The sequence below is a fragment of the Pinus tabuliformis genome, chromosome 2_1 (genome assembly GCF_031772625.1).
Source record: "Pinus tabuliformis cultivar Carrire ecotype Pingquan chromosome 2_1, CPIR1, whole genome shotgun sequence".
Classification (NCBI taxonomy): domain Eukaryota; kingdom Viridiplantae; phylum Streptophyta; class Pinopsida; order Pinales; family Pinaceae; genus Pinus; species Pinus tabuliformis.
In genome coordinates this window covers 107284695-107307342 of record NC_142299.1, presented here as the reverse complement: position 1 = coordinate 107307342, position 22648 = coordinate 107284695, and the positions used below count along the sequence as shown (strand labels likewise).

The 22648-nt window shown below is 38.1% G+C and overlaps 1 protein-coding gene across 1 annotated transcript; it reads left to right on the top strand.

Annotated features, from left to right (window-relative positions):
• Positions 1-3880: 3880 nt before the first annotated feature.
• Positions 3881-8122, top strand: LOC149199012 (uncharacterized). The gene is made up of 3 exons (XM_089400427.1): positions 3881-4747; positions 5021-6785; positions 7299-8122. The coding sequence occupies exons 1-3, from the start codon at positions 3881-3883 to the stop codon at positions 8120-8122; spliced, it is 3456 nt and encodes a 1151-aa protein (XP_089256553.1).
• Positions 8123-22648: the final 14526 nt, after the last annotated feature.

Here is a 22648-nt window from a genome sequence, read left to right as displayed (position 1 = left end):
GAATTTAAGATGATAATGTGATTTCAAGGTAAAATGTTTTGGAAGTTAATGCTCTGAACCACGAAGTTTTGTGCACAGCGGCACCCCCGGCCCGCCCGACCGGCGGCGGGTCGATTCCCGGAATCGACCCGCCACCGGTCGGGCGGGGCGGGGCGGCCCGGGGGTGCCGCTGCCGCGCACAACTTCGTGGTTCAGATCAACAAAATGAATTAATTAACATAATGAATTTAATTAACAACAAAATGAATTAATTAACAAAATAAATTTGATTTATAGTGCGAAGACCCATCTCTTCCCACTCCCTTCTATGTTCATAAGTCTTCTCAATTAATACAATCATTTCCTCGAGAGTCCTGCAACCAATTCGTCGATGAATTCTTCAGATTATCTAAGATTGGTGGTATCTTTCTCCATTCCGAGCGCTGGTGAATCCGCACACAGCGGCACCCCTGGGCCGCCCCGCCCCGCACGACCGGCGGCGGGTCGATTCCCGGAATCGACCTGCTGCCGGTCAGGCGGGGCGGGGCGGCCCGAGGGTGCCGCTGCCGCACACAACTTCGTGGTTCAAATCAACAAAATGAATTTAATTAACAACAAAATGAATTAATTAACAAAATAAATTTGATATATAGTGTGAAGACCCATCTCTTCCCACTCCCTTCTCTATTCATAAGTCTTCTCAATTAATACAATCATTTCCTCGAGAGTCCTGCAACCAATTCGTCGATGAATTCTTCAGATTATCTAAGATTGGTGGTATCTTTCTCCATTCCGAGCGCTAGTGAATCCGCGCATAGCGGCACCCCGGGCCGCCCCGCCTCGCCTGACCGGCGGCGGGTCGATTCCCGGAATCGACCCGCCGCCGGTCGGGCGGGGCGGGGCGGCCCGGGGGTGCCGCTGCCGCGCACAACTTCGTGGTTCAGATCAACAAAATGAATTAATTAACAAAATGAATTTAATTAACAACAAAATGAATTAATTAACAAAATAAATTTGATTTATAGTGTGAAGACCCATCTCTTCCCGCTCTCTTCTCTGTTCATAAGTCTTCTCAATTAATACAACCATTTCCTCGAGAGTCCTGCAACCAATTCGTCGATGAATTCTTCAGATTATCTAAGATTGGTGGTATCTTTCTCCATTCCGAGCGCTGGTGAATCCCTTCTATTTCTCAGCGTTGATTTCTACATTAAGTTGTTATGGTCCAATGCATGGCGATCACCATGTGATCTTTATATTCCTTCTTCGCAATTTGCTCGCCTGCAAACAACATAACGAGACAGATCATCAATAGTTTGTTTGCAGCATTTATTCTTGGATTGTTTGCAGCATTTATTCTTGGATTTGGTATTCACTCGCCGCAAGTTCTCTAACTAGATTTTCATATTTAATATGATGCTTCAAATTTCGTATTGTATTTCTTCAATCAAATCTTGTTTGATTTATTTCATATCATTATGATTACATGGATTCCGTCGAACCTGCGATAATTATAGTGAGTGGCTTCTTTCCTTTTTCCGTTGCAACAACATATCGAAACTTCATAAAATTTCTATCTGGAACCACTGTTCGAATGTCAAGATCTTCGGTCCAGAATTTAAGGGAAATTAAATAGTAATGATATGCTTGACTAAATATTGGATTAGATTTGGTTTTTTGGTATAATTACAATCACAATTTTGCTGCGAAAATCATGGTTATATTTGTCCTCTTCACGCTTTGGCAAATTCCATTGCCTATTTCAGGAAATAATTACATATAAATTCGTGTTATCACTTTTTTGTAGCCATGTGAGCACGTAAATACCCAATGTGCAAAGTTCTAATTATATGCAACGTCTCCAGCCACTACTTTTACATTCGTTGCTGTGTTGAATGCGGTGAAAAGGTTAATTTTATATAATAATTTTATTACAAAATATACAATTTATGTACGTTTTCAATATTTTATTATTCACAATATATTTTAATACATAATATTATTAATATGGATTCAATATATAAATATCTACAATATATGTTTTTATTTACACAATGTTTTTTTATTTTATTTATAATAATTTTAAAATTATAGCGAACTCGAAGCATGAGGGTTTGTTGAGGATGAGGAGCGACTGAGCTAGGGTTCGAAGGACGAAACCCTCGACGGCGTACTCTGCACGGCGGATCAGGCTCAAGCTCTGATCATTATTCGCTGCAGCGTGACAGAGCTGCAGGGGAGCAGCGAACAACAATGGTTCAACCCCCGGGGGGGGGGGGGGGGGGGGCGTCAAAGCCCTCCCCTTCACAGCATGGCACGGGACCTGAAGTCACATTTGGATCTGTGGATCCGGACATACTGAGCAAAGGGAAAAAGCATCAGGAAGACGACAATGATAAACCAGAAGCACAAGAAACCCAGACGACTGAACCGCAGGTCATTTCTTCCACCTGCCGACCGGTAGCCAAGGTTAGGCCGCGCATAGAACTGCCTGGAGATAAGATTGACAGTAGGATTGAGTTTATGATAGATCATGCAATCATTGGCAAATTTATAGGGTTCTGGCCAACTGAACGGGCCCTAAATGGATGGATCGCGGCAAAGTGGAAGCCTAAGGGAGATGTTTGTCTCCAGCTAGGGCCGAAGGGCTTCTTCACCGCCATCTTTTACTGCCTAGAAGATAAATACAGGATCTTAGGAGGGGGGCCGTACTTTTTTAACTCAGCAGGCCTTTATATCACAAACTGGAAACCCAGATTCAACCCTGACAAGGAGGATCTCACATGGGCTCCGGTCTGGATCAGGTTATATTCGCTCCCCGATGAATACTGGGAAGAGGAAAGTTTGAAGCGCATAGGTAATGGAGTGGGACAATATATCAGAGCATCTGAAGACACAAAAACTCGTAAGTATATATCCTACGCAAGGATCTGTGTTTTCATCCGTCTTAATGAAGCTCTTCCTGACTCAATAACCCTAGCCCATCGCGACGAGGAATGGACTCAGCCCCTAGACTATGAGCATGTGTCGTTCAGGTGTCGTAGATGCCATGCAATAGGGCATCTGTTTAGAGACTGTCCTCTCTCTGCAAAAGCCAGCCCGCCTGAATCTTCTGATCCCCCATCTCATGATGGCTTCACCCAGGTCTCTTATAGAAAACGCACGCATAAGAAGCCCCCAAACGCCTCTAAACCCCAGCCTCCCAACTCCCACAACCCTGCTTCCAAGAACAGCTTTGAGTCTCTCAGCGATTTCCCTGAAGATCAAGTCTTACATGACAATAACACCCCATCTCGCCCATCCTCCTCCACCCACCCCCCCCTTCCAGTCCCCCTCCCAAATCAAAAACCCCCATTCTAATCCCGACCATCCTAAGCAGGCACCAGAAAGAACCAGAGGAGATCCCCAAGGAAAAGGAGAAGAATGAGACGTCGACACCCATAAAGATCTCAGAGATCACTCAAGAAGACACAAGTCAAGCTCAAATCATGGAAGTAGAACCTGAAAGCATAGATCTCCATGGCTTGGACATCATTGGATTGGAGCTAGCTTGTAGGAAAGAGGCGTATGACTCCATCTCAGAGACTGATTTAGAAAAGCTGGAAGAGGTCATCTCCAGAGCCTACCACCAACAGCAATTAGGCATTCAACCTGATGGCGCTTGGGACAGCAATCTACGTCCAAAGGATTCCAAAAAAAGAGGGAGAAAGACAGATCTTCAGAGAACAATGGAGGTAGGAAAACTCCTGGTGGACTCAGGGAGGTATGCGAAGCTTACGAAGTACTTCAGCCCCACCCAAACTAGTTATCCATGAAGCTTATCTCCTGGAATCTAAGAGGGCTTAACAGCCCCGCAAAATCTAGGATGTTAAAAAACATGATCAAGTTGGAAAAACCGCAAATGTGTTTCTTCCAAGAAACAAAATGCAATAGTCACACGCTAGGTCGAATACTTTCAAAGGCCTGGCCAGGTTGCCGCTTAGTAGCCGTGGATGCAACGGGGGCTTCGGGAGGGCTAGCAATCGCCTGGAACACACAGGCAATTTCGCTTACTGACTTCCACACCTCCCATCACCTCATTCAAGCTGCCTTTCACATTCTGGGCACCAAGGTTCATGGAAATTTATCCAATGTTTACTTTCCGCAGGACGCGGGCAGCAAAAAAATGCTCCTTGATACCATTGAGGCGCTAAACGCCAACAGGCAACATCCGCTTTGGATAGTTGCAGGTGATTTTAATATGATAACCAAAATCGAGGACAAAACAGGAGGAAGATCCAGATTGGAACCTGAAGCAGAACATTTCAAGGACTTCATCCACAACGCCTCTCTCATCGACATGTCTTTCTGCAATGGAACCTTCACTTGGAGCAATCATAGAGGAGGTAGGCACCAGATTGCCTCCAAACTCGATCGCTTTTTGATCTCGGATAATGCGATCCATCTCGGTGGCGACTTCACTGCGGAAATTTTGGCACACTCTGGATCGGATCACTGGCCAATAGCTCTGCATTGGCAACGACCAGGGGACAGAACCAAAAAACCATTCCGCTTTGAAGGGTTTTGGTTAACGCATCCAGCATTCAAGGACTTCGTCAGAACCATATGGACCTCCTTTGTCCCACCAGAAGGCTCAAGGATGTACCAGCTACAACAGAAACTGCGATTCCTAAAAGGCCACCTTAAACGATGGAATCGGGAGACCTTTGGGAACATTTTTGAAGCACAACAGGAGCTCAATCAGGAGCTCAAGGATCTACACCAGACAGTAATCAACACAGGGCACACGGAGGCAACCTTGAACAAAGAGAAGCATATCTACAATCAGCTCGAAGAACGAAGAAAGCAGGAAGAAATCTACTGGAGGCAAAAATCAAGAATCAGGTGGTTAAAAGAAGGGGAACGCAACACTAAGTTCTTTCACAACACTACAGTGCAAAGAAGAATGCACAACAAGATTCATTTCATCCAAAGCCCAGAGGGAACCAAAGAAGAAGATCATGAGAAGATAGAGGAAATCCTCATCAATCACTTCAAGCAGGTACACCAAGAGCAGACGGTGGATAGGAATAGTGCAATTGAGAAAATTACCAGCAACATTCCCAGGCTGGTTACAGAGGAGCACAACGAGATGCTCATGCGCCCAATTCTCATTCACGAGGTAGACGAAGCCATGGCGCAGCTCAAAGAAGGTAAAGCCCCTGGCCCTAACGGTTTCACAACTACATTTTTTCATGCTTTCTGGGACCTGATCAAACTGGAGGTTTGGCAAATAGTAGAAGAATCCAGAGCCCTTCATTGGCTGCTCCCCTCCCTTAACTCCACCTTTATAGCTCTCATCCCCAAAGAGGAAAACTCCATCACCCCTGATAAATTTAGACCCATTGCCCTCTGTAATGTTCTTTACAAAGTCATATCCAAAGTCATAGCCAACAGGCTCAAACCTCTTCTACCCATGCTCATCTCTCCAGAGCAGTCAGGATATGTTGAGGGTAGACAGATCATGGATGGTATTATCCTCACTCATGAAATCATACATTCGCTCAAGCAATCCAACCAAGCTGGTATGTTACTCAAAATCGACCTCTCCAAGGCCTTCGACAAGCTCAGCTGGTCTTATATCCAACATATGCTGAAAGCTTTTGGATTCTGTGACTCTTGGGTAAGATGGATCATGAGCCTCATTTCATCCTCTCATTTCTCCATCCTCGTCAATGGCTTACCCTCCCGTCCCTTCAAACCCTCCAGGGGTATCAGACAAGGGGACCCCCTTTCCCCATTCCTTTTTATGATTATGGCGGAAGGTCTAGGCAGGCACATCAAGCAAGCCCTCCACTCTAACCAGCTTAAAGGGATCTCCATTCACAGCACACCAGCCTCCTCTCATCAGCAATTTGTTGATGACACCATGCTCTATGGCTATCCTTCAGCTCAGGAAGCCTCTAGGTTGAAAACCCTGCTCAACGACTTCTCAAAGGCCTCAGGCACTCATGTCAATAGCTCCAAATCTCAAATATTCTTCTTCCATACCCCTCCGTCTGTTAAGCTCGTTGTCACCCGTATCCTGGGTTTCCAATCCGCTTCTCTCCCCTCCACGTACCTGGGGGCTCCCCTCACAGTCTCGGCTATAAAGCAGCCTGCATGGCGTGCCCTCTTGGAGAAGCTTGAGTCCAAGCTCAATCTATGGACCAATCGTTCCCTAAATCTGGCTAGCCGGGTAGTGCTTATCAAGGCCATCCTTCAAGCCATGCCTCTCTATCTTTTCTCCATCCTGGCTGCACCTAAGTGGGTCTTAAAGAGACTGAGAAATCTACAGCGCGACTTTCTCTGGGGAAGTTCTGCTACCAATCGGAAATGGGCACTGGTTAAATGGGACACTGTCTGTAAGCCCAAAAACAAAGGCGGAATTGGTCTTTGGGACCCTGAGTACAGCAACGCCATCATGACGGCCAAAATATGGTGGCAATGGATGACTAATCCAGACAAGTTATCGGCCAAAATATGGACTGCAAAATACGCGAACAACATGCCCCAAGCAGAACTCATAAGGTTCATGCCCACTGCCAATGGGTCCATTATATGGAACGCAGCCAAACAACATCATCAGCTCGTTCAGAAACATAGCTTTTGGGAAATACGGAATGGTCACAGTGCTAGGTTCTGGAATGATGCCTGGAACCAGACGCCCAAACTCTCAAGTGTTCTCTCTGCAATGACCATCCCAAGCAGCCAGGAGCAGCAGCAAGCCAAGGTGCATCAATTCTGGACACAGGAAGTGGAGAACGGATTCAGGAAATGGCAATCAGGCAATAGAATAACCAACAGCAATAGCCCCCAGGAGACAGCAACACTAGAAAAAGAGTTAAAAAAAATAAGAATCAGATATGAAAACAATGAGGACATTCTCAGATGGGGCTACCTACCTAAGGGCACCTACTCTACCTCAGAAGCCTACAATCTGTTAGGCAACTTCCCCATCAGATCGGATCCTCTATGGGACAGGATATGGAGCTTCAAAGCCTGGCCTAAAATATCACACTTCCTCTAGTTGGTGGGGCACAAGAAGATTCTCACATGGGACAAGCTAAGGAAACGTAATTTTCAAGGACCTTCCATATGCCATAATTGCTTTCAAAATGAGGAAACATTGCAGCATCTCCTGGAAACTTGCTCAATAGCCACTCATTTATGGGAAAAGGTAGAGTTCAGATGCCAAAGGCGATGCAGAGAAGCTGACGGTATCATAGACAGCATCCGTCAATGGTCGAAAAGACCTTACAATTGTGAGATTCTCAACCACTTGTGGAATATTATCCCAGGCACTCTATTATGGAACATCTGGAAGGAGCGGAACAGGCGCATATTCAAAAATCAAAGTAGGACCACTGAGAACATCTGGAACAGCATTCACAGCAATCTCCAAGAAACCATGCTTCTGAGAACATGGAATAAAGAGGATCTCCCTACAACAGACAACAAGAAAAACATCCTAGACAACTGGAAGTTGCAGCTGCTACAAGAGCCTACCATGCATCAGACAGTGAACCGAAAAGGCAAGGAGGTTACTGGTTGGACTGCCCCACCCATCAACTCATACAAACTTAATTTTGATGGAGCCTCGAAAGGCAACCCTGGGCCAGCAGGATTTGGGGGAATCATAAGGAACCACAGCGGCTCTCCCCTACAGATCTACTTCGGCAATATAGGATGGGATACCAACAATTCGGCGGAGTTGGAAGGGATGTGGCAGGGGATCCTGGTAGCAAGACGCCTTAATCTTCAACCGCTGATTGTAGAGGGCGATTCACAAATCCTCATAAACATGGCAACTCGCATTCAAAATGGCTCTCAAGCCAGGAAGGTAACTAACAGCTGGAGATTAGAGGCCAGGCTAAGCAACATTGCTTATGAACTGCGCAATCACAATGCTCTTTCCTTCCATCACACCAAAAGAGAGGGTAATAAGATAGCTGATCTCCTGGCAAATATTGGGGTAGACTGTGACCAGCCTTTCCTAGAAGGCAAACTGGATTGCATCCTAAACAACCAACAGAAACAGGACTGTGAAAGCATACTCCACAGGGATGCTGAATCCCTGGATGCGGGTGATGACACGTCAAGGGGGGACGTGCCACATGCCTAGCATGTGCCGCCCCGTGGTAACCTTAATGAGCCTGGTTCGACCGCCGTCACAGTATAATGGTTAAGCAGAGAAGCAAAGGGCATTCAATGCAAGGCAGAGGTTCTCGATGGTGGCGCAGAGTGCAGTTAATGCTCGGATGCAGAGATGGAATGGCACACGTTATCAACAGAGGATGTGGGTGCATTGGCAGGTTAAAGTTAGACGGGTGCGAGAGCAAAGAGGCTGCGAGGTGGTGGATGTTAGGCCTCTTGCTGCAATTCAAGTTGTGGTCGGCCGCTGCAATTCAGGTTGTAGCCGGAAGCAGAGGAGGCAATTCGAGGGGTTTCTGGTTCAATTGGATGCGAGAAGGGCTAACTCGCGTGCAGGAGGAGGGTGCTCAGAAATCGTTCCATTGGTGTGGGCATACGCGGGTGGCAACGAAGAAAACATGGTCAAATTACGGGAGCGATAGCCCAGCAGACGAGGACCGGGGAGAGGATCCTCTTCTCGAACCCCTGCAGCAGACGAGCATCACCATTGTTGTTGCTGCTACTGTCATAGGCGGGCAAGAGCCACACAGCTCCCATGTGGGAAATTCTTGGAGGTCGGTAGCTCAAGCGAGGGAGGGCCATTGCTTCCGGCATTTGGCTCGGTGGTGTTCACTCTGGGTAGCTCAATGGACAATGCAGGAGTCAAAGCCCACATTTCTGTTCTCTTCACAAAAATCCTTGAAGATTCTGGAGCCGGAAATCCTCTGGGCACGATGGAGCAACCTCCAGAAGGCTCCGGTAAGGACGCGATGGAGAAGCCTCCAGGAAGTTCCGGTAAGGACAGCCCTGTTAAGGAAACTACTGAGGTGCTGCCATCGAATGAGGCAGGCAATTTGGGGGAGGAGACTGTGCAACGCACCTCACCCCCATTGGGGCCAGCACCTCCGGGCATTGATGAGGACAAGTGGAAAGCGATGTGGGAAGGAGTCCCTGAGGGACGGGGATGGTGCTACGTGGTGGAAGACCCAAGCCTCTGCGAGGACCAGGACACTGAGCCTCGACTCCATTCGGTTCCTCCTCTCTCAGCTAGAAACCAGGACTAATGCTTCTGCGGGTATGTCGGTTCCAGATTTCACTATGCTTGCTGGTTGGCAGTTTCTGAGTCTGTCTTTCTGGTTTATGTATGTCGAGTCTAGTCTCAATTCTCTTTACTGTTGGGTTCATTTAGTGTATGTCGGAAGCCCTTGCGTGGGCGGTCTTGGGTCTGTTCAGAGTAATGAGGTCCCTTAGCATGCTGACTCTCACATCCTTTGGGCCTCCAGTAGCAAATAGATTTTGGAGGGTCTCTGTTAGTCTGGAAGGTAATTTTGGAAGGTCTGTAGGTGCTGCCCCTGAGAGGGAGCTTTTTGTCTCAAGGTTAAACTATCCAAGGTGCAACTGCTAGCCCTGGAATGCCTGTCTCACTGTCTGTAATGTTTATTTGTAAATATAATATAATAGCCTAGATAGTCTTTTAACGATAAAAAAAAAAAATTATAGCGAACTCCAATATATAATATATTTAGAATGCTTATTTACAATATTCAAAAGAAAATGTTTTGTTTTTTGGATTTTGAGGTTTTAAATAAAGAAAACAAATATAGTTTTAAATTAATCTAATGATTTTATAAGTTATTAAAATAATAAAGTTATATTCATTTATGTACAGGGTATTCATTTACCAACAAAATGAATTAATTAACAAAATAAATTTAAGGAGAATAATTTAAGATGATAATGTCCATAGGATAAATAGAATTTAAGATGACAATCTGAATACAGAGAATTTAAGATGATAATGTGATTTCGAGGTAAAATGTTTTGGAAGTTAATGATCTGAACCACGAAGTTGTGCGCGGTAGCGGCACCCCGGGCCGCCCCGCCCCGGCCGACCGACGGCGGGTGTGAGGGGGGGGTGGGGGGTTGGGGGGGTGTAGGGGGTAGGGGATGGGGGGGTAGGGGGGGGGTTAGGGGATGGGGGGGCGTGTAGGGGGTAGGGGGTTTGGAGGGGGGTTAAGGGTGGGGGGCGTGTAGGGGGTAGGCGTAGGGCACGAGGGTAGGGGTGGCTGGGGGTTAGGGAAGGGTACAGTTGGGCGGGGGTTGCGGGGGTGAGCGCAGTGGCTAGGGGCGGCCGCGGGGAGGGGTTGGGGGGTGTAGGGGGTTTGGGGGGATGGAGGGGGGCGGAGGCGGGGGGCGAGGGGGGATGGGGCATGGGAGTGTGGGGGGACGGTAGGGGGTAGGGTGAGGGAAGGGGAGGTGGGCCGGAGAGGGGGGGAAGCTTAGGAAGCTTCGTTCAAACAGAAAATTCAGCTGAAAACAAACATCTAGCGTGGCATGCAAAGGATGGACCACGAAGAAATACAGAGTTGGCGAGTGAAACAAAGAGAAAACACAGATTTTATGGATGCAGGGAGTACAATAACTTGGTAATCATATCGAGGGATTTGTCATCATCATCATTTTCGGAGATTGGATTAGGCGTGTTACTTTAATTATTAATGTGTAGTGAATCCAGACAAGAGATCTCTCGTGAGAGGAATAAGTTAATGGGGTCGGGGCTTCAATGTAGTCGTTAGGGGGTTGTGGGGGCCGCATGGGTAGGGGCTCGCCCATACTTGCCTAATTGTGCACTTAGTCTCATTATCCCTCACCTGACCTCCCGCTCGCCCATCGACTCGCCTGCCCGTTAGAGGTGGCTGGGCAATTCTGATTATACAAATAAAAAATTTATGGTATATTTTTGTTGTTAATTTAAGTTAATATGTTTTTTTATTTACTAATTTATGTGTTTTTTTTTAGGAAAATGGCATCAAGGAAAATTTCTGTGAATCTTTCTGGACCAAAGAGTCTTAAAGGTGTATCTTCAAAAAACATTGGTGAACGAACTCCACCTGAGCTCATGCCTACAAATATTTCAAGTGGTTTAAGTGATAAGAAGCTAATCTCAGATTGGAAAAGTTCAAAAGAGGTGAAATTTCCATCAAGAGTCTGGTATGTGAAAGAAAGAGAGAGCACAACTGTGATTTTCGCATTGATTTTTAAGTTAATTATTATTTTTTGAAAAAAAAAGTTGTTATTATTATTTTTTTGACATGAATTTCATAAAAAAACCTATTATTTGACCATTTTTAGTTAATATTTTTGTATAAAAATTGTGATTTTCACATGTTAATTCTAGCAAAAAATTATCAAAACGTTTAGTTTTTTTGTTATATTCATGTTAAAAATGGTTATTTTTATGTCCATTGTTAAAAAATGTTGTTTTTTAGAAACAATTATTTCATGTGGATTGAAAAATTAATTAAGGATGTATAAATATGTAGATTATCTAAAATTCAAACTATCAACTTTCTAATTTAAAAACGCAAAACAATAAAAACCCCCCTAAAAAAAATAAAAAAAAATTAAGATAGAGAACAAGAAAATATGAATAAAATGACGACTTAAAAAACTATCAAATTTATAAAATAATTTTTTACATTTCACACACTAGAAAATTAAAAGTCAAAAAATAGGTCTTTTAAAAAAAGGGTGTGATGCAGAATACTCACTTTTTAAAATCAGCATGAAAATCACTACCATTCTAAAACTTGATTTCATCCTTGAAAATGAAAAAAAATTAAAGTTCCAAAAACCATGTTCTAAAAAAAACATGTGTATTCTGCATCACCACTTTTGAAAATCGGGTCATTTTTTTGCTATCTCTACGAAACGGGTAACAGTATCAGTTCCCGTTTCAAAGTTTACATTGTTTTTCCCTATCCAAACAATTTACATGTCTTTAGTAAGGAGAGAAAATAATGGAGATGCAGCCTTTGAATTTTTTTTCTATAAACCTCCTGTAACACACTGCATATCCCAAAAAACTATGCACCTCCTTCTACATTTTGGGAGTTGGAATTTTCAGAATTACTTCTATCTTAGTAGGGTCTACTTTTATTCTTGTAACATAAATATAATTCCCAAGCACAATTCCTTCATTCATCATCATGTGACTTTTTTCAGTGCATAAAGCAACATTAGTTTGTTCACATCACTCTAGCGCTTTTTTGAGATTAGCTAACGCTGGTTCAAAATAATCACCATAAGGTGTAAAGTCATCCATGAATACTTCTAAAATATCATTTAGAAAATCTACAAATATCCCTAATATTTCCCTCTAGAAGGTTACTAGCGCATTACAGAGTCCAAAGGGAGAACTTTGTATGAAAATGTCCCCCAAGGAAAAGTAATGATAGTTTTATCCTGATCGCCTGGCGAAATGTGTTTCTGATTATATCCACTAAACCCATCAAGAAATGAAAATATTTTTTTTCCAGATAAGGTGTCAAGGACTTGATTAATAATGGCAAGGGGAGATGGTCATTTTGAGTGGATTTGTTAAGTTCCCTATAATCTACACAGATCCTCCACTTGTTTTTCTTTTTAGGAACAATAACAAGTGGAGATACCCATTGATTGTCAGAAATGGGATAAATGAAGTTGGAATTTAGAAGATCTTGTAATTTGTTATGAAACCAGTGAAACCAGCTTACAAAAAGATAGAAAAGAGAGATCAACGCCTTAGAATTCAGCCTCTTCAAGGGGGCAACCTCCTTTACATTACACAAATGAACAATTTTTGGATGATTCAAATGAGAAAACCTCCTTTCTATATATAGGAGTATAAGGAGTCACAAAATAACCCAGCCGACCTAACAATAATGATACAAAGCCACAAAAATAACAATAGATGGACTATATGGGGCACAGTAATAACAATATGGGGATAATAGGGGCACAACTACAATAGTAATGGGGTAATCACTAGTATTATAGGGACCCAACATGCCCCTGTCCTTCAAAAAAGTGTTGTCCTCAATGCTTGAGAAGTTCTAGATGCTTCTGTATAAAATTCTCATCCTCCCATGTGGAATCTTCAGTGGATAAGTTCTTCCACTTGATAAGATACTCCGAAATGGATCGATTTCGTAGCTGTCGAGTTCTTGTTTCTGTGACTGCTTCCGGTTCCAATATAATTTTTCCTTCCTCGTCAAGTTTTGGAAATATTGTTTGAACTGAGAGCTTGTCGCCTATAACCTTCTTTAAACATGAAACATGGAAAACTGGGTGCAATCGAGAAGCTGCAGGAAGCTCCAATTTGTATTCCATAGTACCAATCTTTTGCAACACCTTGTATGGACCATAATACTTTGGTGATAATTTATTATCCTTCTTAGCTTGCTTGAGGGACATTTGCTTATATGGCTTTAGCCGTAGGAATACCCAATCACCTACATCAAAACTTCTTTCGCTACAATGTTGATCTGGCTGTTGTTCCATTCTATTCTGTGCCAACACGAGGTTATCCTTTAAGAGTTGGAGGACTTGTTGTTGATGTTCGATGTGATGTTCCACAACTTGAACCTTAGAATTTTCTCTTAAATATGATGTGATGGATGGTGGCTGATACCCATAAAGTTTCATAAATGGGGTCATTTTTGTTGTTGTATGGAAGGAAGTGTTATACCACCATTCAGCCAGAGGCAACCATTTGACCCATTGTGTCTGTTTATCAGATACAAAACAACGAAGATATACTTCCAAACATTTGTTTACTATCTCAGTTTGCTCATCAGATTGAAGATGATAAGATGAGCTATGAGCTAACTGAGTACCAAGACAAGAAAATAATTCTGTTCAAAAATTTTCAGTGAAAATGGGATCTCTGTCACTTACAAAAATCTTTGGGTTTCCATGTAGCTTTTGAATTGTTTCCATAAATGCAGTAGAAACTGTACTGGCTTTAAATGGATGTGATAATGCACAAAAGTGTGCATACTTGGTAAGTCTGTCAACTACCACCATGATGACACTCTTTCGTCGGGCAAATCAAATCTGCTGCCACCGACCAGAAATCTCCATGTGCCACCACCGGGAAACTCTGATCTGCAACGAAAAATTGCAGATTTCCTGAGAGAAAGAGGTTGGCTCTGTGGCGCTCTGAACAGCTACGAATCCACACCAATTGCAGAAAATAAAAAATCACGGTGTCCACGGAAATTGGCGTGATTAATAGCTACGGATCCGCGCCAATTCAGTCACGATTTCGTTGGCACGCTTATCAGCCTCAAACCCGCGCCAATGGGTGCGTTTGTTCTTTAAAAACTCACGCTCTTCTGTTCTGTTCTGTATTGGCACGACTGTCTGCAAAAAATCCCCGCCAACTGCTGCTTCTTCTAAAAAATGTGCTCCAACTCTTTTTTCGGCTACGAGCCAGCGACGTGGTGAACGTAGAAAGAGATATTCCCTTCTTACACCGTTTATGTGGTGAATTCAAAGGTGACCGGCCTCGCAGTTCTCTTTCAAAAGTTGTGAAATCCGATGGTTGCCATTTGTTTGCGTATCCAAGCAGGCATTGGCCATTTGTATCGACCAGAACAGGCTCATGAATTAATTGACTAAATTTAATTACGAGGAGCTGTAGGCCCACGTAAACTTGGGTTCACTTTTTCTTTATTGTTTGTATTTATTCATAGATGGACCTTTCGATGACGTTAGAGATATTAATTTTTTAAGGTGGTAAATTTTCTCGTAACGTAAATGTTAGTGGAAGTGAGGATCGTTATTGGTTATTATTAGTTTTTATGGGGAAATTAAAAGAGGTAATAATATTTTTTTTACTTAATTTAATTTATGGGTAGTATACAATTTTGAGTAAGAATGTGAAATTTTGATACATATATTTTAATGCATAAATAAATCAAAAAATTAAATATATTTTATTATATAAAGTTAAATATTAATATTTAATGAATTATATATATTTGATTGGTTTACATAATTCTGCACAATATAAAAGTTGAAATATTTTTTGGATTATTTTTTTCGATATATATAAATAAACATTTTTTCATATATATATATATGAAAAAATAATTATTTATATATATTAAAAAATAGCTGAAGAAAGATATCTTAATTTCTGTGTTATGAATATATATATATATATATATATATATATGAATTAATTAATTAAATATTAATTAAAACATTGATATTCATTAAAAATATATCATTTAAGTAATTAAAAATTAAATAATAAAAATATATATTTAGTTAAATATATAGAAAAATTGGATCAAGGTAGAAGAACAAGAAGAAATGACTTGCATTGAGGAGAAACTCTATAACAATCCAAATCCCGCACTCCAATCACCAGAACCATTCCAAACACTATTTATATATCCACATCCTTTTGATAGTTCCTATTAACTTATAGTTTTTCTAAATCTCCAAAGTTGAAGCAGAGTCTCTAAAGTTGTGCCTAGTTCTATTACCTCTAGATATTCTCAAAATTTAAGGAGCTACTCCTCCAAGGATCTTTCCCTTAGATATATTAAATTTTTTTATGGAAAAGTGTACATGAATTATAAAGACTTAAAGAAAATACTTACTATTCATCTCAACAAGTAAGATAGAAGATGTATACCTAAAACCCTCTTAGATTGGTTATGTTTGCAGACCCTGCTAACTACTTTGGAGATTATACTTCAACTGGAAGATCTTGCTCCTAGCTTCCTAATCCAATTCCCTACACACAAGCATAGCCCAACAAGGTGATGCTTTTCCTCCACAGAATGTAGGTTAGCATGAACTAACAATAATCAAAACTAGGAATTCCTGCCTCCTACCCATTATTAGCAAGTGTCAAAAATTTGTTATAATACACTCATGGAAGGCTAAGTTGCATATTCTCAAACTAATGATAGAAGATGCATAAACGCTCGAAGAATCACTTATCCAATCAACTACATGGTCACTGAAACACACTAAAATAATGATTGTATATACACATGATCCTCTTCCTCAAGTTGACAAATTAAGACTTGAAGTAAAGGAAAGTAAACTAGAGTTCAAGAAAAAAATTAATCAACTGACATCATTCAACTTTGATAAAATCTAGGAGTTCATCATTGAACCCTTCACTGAGTATCAAAGCACCAAGGTCTCGACCAAATGAATTATTCAACTATTGCATGTGTTGGAAGTATGCGTTGTGTCATGTCAAGTCAAAAGGAGCCTGCTGAGTTGGATAATCTTCTAAGAATTTATTCTTAATGGAAATATTTCAATTAGTCTTCTCCATCTATGTCACTCACTAAAGGATGATCTATTTCTAGTTTTATTCTTGCAACTATTTACTATTTTCTTTTAAAATGTTTTATTGGTAATTTCTTTCACATTTTGAAACATTGTTAAAGACTCACTTGAACCATCCATGTCACCCACTAAAGGATGATATCTTTCTAGTTTTATTCTTGCAGCTGGTAATTTATTTCACATTTTGAAACATTGTTAAAGACTCTCTTGAACCTTGAAATTTTGAAAAAAAAATATTTTGTTGCATGTTGTCGATTTCCCTTTTAATCTGAAAAATTTCATTTTGATTCCATGTATAGAAAGAGTAAAAGAAGATTCTTATATTACTTTTGTTTTCAAATTGATATTATTTGATTCCATGTATAGAAAGAGTGAAAGGAAGCTTCTTATATTACTTTTGTTTTCAATTTGATATATGCTTCTCCTTTTGATTCATTAAAAACTTATCACCAATGTCAATGTATTTTTTTTTGAGTAAACAGGGCTTTGAAATTGAATGTGAATGAGTTAACTTAAGTTCAAGTTCTTCATTAGCAACAACTTCTTAAACTAAACTCTTAGATTATTTTGTCATTGAAGAATACTTATTCTATTTATACAAAATTTCATTAAATTCTTAATTTGTATTTTTACTTAAATTTATTATTTCCAGTAGTAAATGTCAATTTTGAGGCATTTTATGTAATAAGTTTATGGTTTCTTGAATATCATTCTTAAAAGAAAAATTTAAAACATTGATGTAACAAGTATGTGATTCTATAGAAAATTTTACTTTAATTTCTATTTTTTTTTTTAATTTGACTATCCTTATAATTTCATAGTAATAATAATAAGTAATTACAATTTCTAAACATTTGTGAATAAGATAAAACTAATAATACGCACAAAAATTAATTATAATTAGGGATGCTATTTGTTCTATATATACAATCAAACCTTATATTGAATAACAATGATTTTTCTTTTTTCATATATATATAACTTTAATTTCTTCTATAAATTTTTAGAGCCTTATATACAAATTTCAAAAATTAAAAATAAAGAAGCTAAAACAAAATACATGTAATTTATGTTAAAAATGCACTCACATGCCATTCTCCGGCTCTTGTTATAAAAATAGACAATTCCCCAAACTTAATTATCTTTCACCTTATTACTATCCTACTTTAAGATGCAATTCGACTAAAAAAATCAAATAATGTTTTCTAAAATTAACATTATAAAATAATATATATTTATTTATATATATATATATATATATATATATATATATATATATATATATATATATATATATATTATTTTTATTAATCTATATATATATATATATATATATATATATATATATATATATTATTTTTATTAATGCAATGTACCACTGCTATCCTAACAATACTGATGTTAACGCTATTGCTGTCTTAGTGAGCTTGCTGTCCACATTCCAATGTTATGAGATGTTCATTAAAATTATAAATCCTAATTTTTTCATAATAATTTAAACAATTACTATTTAAATAAAAATTAAGTGAAAAATCTATAAAAATACATTTTAAATAATCATAAAATTTAAATTTAAACAAGTATTGCATTGATTGCTAATTACTTTGTTATTTGATTCAATCAAGTAGCATTTTTTAAGGTTAATATTATAAAAAAAAAATTATATATATTTATTTTTTAAAATTTTTATTTAGTTTTTCTTGTATTTAATTAGCTATCATTTTGCATTTCAATTATTTATTTCTATAAATATAATGTATCATTACTGTGATACTAGAATTTTGGTTATAGGTTAAATATTTATGATAAACATCCAATCACTCTAGCTACACTTAAGAAACCTCCCATTGTTTAAAGAAAAATGGGCAACCAAACCATGAACTTTGAATTCAATAGAGTAAAAATAGCTTTCCTCTCTCACATTTAATTAACACTTGATTTGTTGAGCGCGCATTCAATGTGGGAAAAATTCCCCATATGCTAAGAGATGGTATCTATTTATTATAAGCCTCTATTCTTTGAATAAATTTGTCCATTTTCAATCTTGTGCTTATGCAATAAAAACACTTCAAATATGAATGTACCCACCTTCTTGATACAATCTCTATACATCTTTGAATTGTATACAATTTGTATACATAAGAGGTATATATATAGATAACCTACCGTGGACATGGACAAACTCTTTTCCGTCTGGGAAACTAGGTTGCCAAGGTCCTTGGCGGTTCAAGTTTTGTGATATGTGCATGTTACATGCTTGTGAGGCTAACAATATATATATATATATATATATATATATATATATATATATATATATATATATATATAAAATGCAATTGCTTTCAAGTCAACTAATTTATAAATAATATTTTTTTGTCCTATGTTATTGTGGACCATATGTTACAATATGGAAAACTGGAAAGGAGAGCTCCCAGTGTCATAAACTTAATAATGGAAGCTAGAACCTTGATCCGGAATTAACCTCAACTTGCCATGTCTCTATTTTCTTTGGCTTTGGGGTCAAAAAAATCATGAGGTGTGGAAATAAGTATGCAAAAATTGTCCATACCCACCAAAACAAAATCTTATTGTTTAAGGTGAATAAATTGTAATTTTGCAAAACTATGTTTGCACATACATTGAAATCAAAACCTTATTATTTAATTGCACAAAGTAAATGTTTACCAATTAATATTGACCAAATTCTAAACCTTATCACTAACATGAATTCAACATTTTTACTCTAATTTAACTATATTTAAAATAAAGAAAAAAATAAGTAAAATACTATATATACCAACAACGTTCTTAATAGGAGAAAATTTGGTGGAAGGACGTAAACTTTCGAAGTGCTTCATGTGGCCAATAAAACTCGTTGAGGCCGCGTTGGCATCTTACCCACGGTACAGGACACTTTCAGCGTAGTGCTTCACGACAGCAACCTGTCTTGATGTGTAGGTGGGTTTAATAAACTGATCGAACTTTATACCGTCTATTATGCCATGTAAAAGAAAACAGTTTAATAAACTGATCGAACTTTATACCGTCTATTATGCCATGTAAAAGAAAACAGTTTGAACTTTAACGAAAAGGCATATGTTGAATCTATGGAGATTCTCTCGACAGGCTTCTCCTCAATCAGTTTGATATTTGTTGTTTTTACCTTTAATATTAGTATTCTTCCACTGCATTTACATAATAATATATAATTATTATTGAGAAATGTTTTGATATTTTGATGTATGCATTAGTATCGAGAGGGTTGTCCCTTCTCCCTTATTTTATTTGGCATTTATATCGATAAGCTCGAAGGCTATTTAGAGGAAGTAAGATGTGATGGCACGATCTTAGCTGGGATAGTCGTCATCCTTCTTCTTTATGCTGACGATATTGTTTTTTTGGCAAGGTGCCCATCTGATCTTGATAAGCAACTCAGGCTTCTTAAGGATTTCTGCTCTACCATGGGTATGATTGTTAACACTGACAAAACAAAAGTTATGATTATCAATTCCAAGAAGGACACTTACGCTAATTTTATGTATGACAATAATAACTTGGAGGAAGTGCATTCTTACAAGTACCTAGGAATTGATATTCATCACAAGCTCAACTAGAACCATAGCATTGAGAAAAGGATTAATGGGGTTGGAAAGCTTATTTTGGTCTTGAAAATAATTGTAAAATAGCAAACCTCGTAATGTGGGATAAAAAGAAGTTCCTCTTTGAAACTTTAGTCACTCGTGTTATCTTATACTGCTGTGAGGTTTGGGGTTGCAGCATCTCCAGAGAATCATGGAGAAAGATTGAGCAAATCCAGAAGCATTTTATAACTTATAACCTAAAAATTAAAAGTAATATACCCTATCCTATTCTCCTTATAAAAGCAGGTCTTTCCCCTATTGAGAGCCTAGCTATGCTTAGGTTTCTATTGTATAAGCACAAAATCAATAACATAGACGATTATAGACTTCCTAAACTAGCTTTAAATTCTAGCCAAAACCACCTAAGGCTCAATCGAGGATGGCATAAAGACATAAGGGCCTGGTTAAACTATTGGGAGATCAACGAAAATGATGCATTGCAAAACATAAATAACATTAAAGATATTGTTACTTCTAAGTTCAAAGAAAAAATGTGGTGTCAGAAAGATTTAGCAGCTAAAAGAAAATTAAGTTATTATAAGAAGGTCATCAACCCCACCCTAGAAGATCAAAAGTATCTCTCTATTTTAACTAGCTCAAAGAAGAAAATTAATATAGCAAAGATTAGAACGAATTCTCATGAGCTCCATAGTGAAACAGGTCGTTGGGCAGTTCCTAAAACGCCATGGATGGAAAGAATCTACCATATATGTGAGAATAGGAAAATCGAAGATGAAAACCACTTCCTCTTAGAGTGCCCCACGTACAACCACATTAGATCTCAGTTTCACAATCTTTGTAACAACACTGACCTTCCTAGCCTTTTACAATGTCAAAATTATAGTGAGCTCGGGAGGCTTCTCTCCAAGCTTTTTGAGCATAGGAATAAAATCTTAAATCAAAATAAATAATTTGTTTCTTTAGGTCGGATAGACCATTGTTTGGTCTCAGCGGACGTTAACCATCATCATCATAAATCTTTTGTTAAAAAATTCAAGGTGGAAAATTTATTGATAAAATGAGGAGAAAACGAATACCAATAAAATGAATATAAAAAGAAAAGTACGCTATATATATTAATAATAAAATAAAGGGAATAAATAGAATATAAATGAAATGAATATAAAAATATATCAATAAAAATAGTGGTAGTTTAATTAGATTGTTTTTTTTGAAAATCATGAAAATTTAAGTGATATTTTGATAAATTTTTGCAGGAATTTTTGTAAATCTAAGTTAAAGTCATTAAACTTCAAGATTTTGGGTGTCTAGAAGTTTTTTATGGTGTTGAATATATTGCTACTTTCAAAAATATGATTTAAATACTACAAGATTTGTTGAAATTTTTTTGCCCATTTTCAGACCAAAAGTGACTGTCATTACCACTTACAAAAATACCTCGGCTTTGATAGACTTGTCCATAAATCTTTATTAGAATATATTCTTTTAAAATAAAAATATAATATTTTCAAATATAAAAATATATTTTTTAATATTTTAATAATTATAATTAAGTTAAATTTTTTAAATATACTCTTTTGAAATAAATATAAAAATATAATATTTCAAGATATAAAAATATATTTTTTTAATAAATATAAGTAAATTAGATTTTGGTTCAAATTTAAGAATTTTTTTCAATTTCTTTTTTTCAAATACATAGAATAAAATTAAAATTTGATTTCTCTAAGTTATAAAACAAATATTTATGATAAATTTAAACCATAAAATAAATGTGAGTAAAAATAGTCATTCGTTTCATTTCGACAAGGAAAGCTATTGTTAAAAGTGTCTATGAAATACTCAGAAAAATTTAAACTGTCAAATAAATATTAGTAAATTTAATCATTGGTTCTTGTTTTGATTTCCATAAAAAAAATACCATGGTTATTTACATTCTGATAGGTTAGGATTCATTAAACTGCATCTACAATTAATTAGAAAACTGATGTGTTACGATTTATTAGATTGCATTTCTAATTTATTAAAATATTACATGTTTTGTGTCTGCATGTTTTGTGCTGGTATATATGTATTCAGTTAGTTTTAATCAGCTTGAGTTTAATTATAATTAACCCAGTGTTTAGATGTGGTGTGTATATGATTTTATATGTATAACTAAATTTACTTTAATTGTTTTATGTATTGGGTTTCAAAATCAATATTGTGTAACTAAATTCATTTTTCATTCCCATTTTTCCTTTCATGTGAGTAAATATTCTTCAGCTAAATCTGTATTTGTACTTTAATAATTCTATAACCTAAAATGAAATTTAAAATGTTTGGAAATTACAATAACAAAATCCTGCATTTCTTATTGAATTCAAGAGGCTTATACAGAGTTCAATGTGTATGACTAACATCCGCAATGCACACCGATTTCATTGAAATTTAAGATTCCTGGAAGTTGCAGTAAAAATTCTAACAAAATTCTGCATTTCTGAATAAATGGAAGAGGACTATACAATGATGAACATCCGCATTTAGGTCGAGTCTATGAAAATGCTTGAGAATTTGATGGGATCGTTATCGACTTTTAATGTGGGAACCAATTTTACAGTAACACTCTCCGCTTGATGTGCACTAAGAGATCGATGGCTTAACATGTCATTCATTCCCAACTTCAAACAACACCTCCTCGCTCTTTTCTGCTCAAAATCTCGTTTGCTATTTCGGTGCCTCTGCTGCTTTGGGGGAGGAGGCATGTGAGTGAATGTGCCCGCGTATAATTCTTC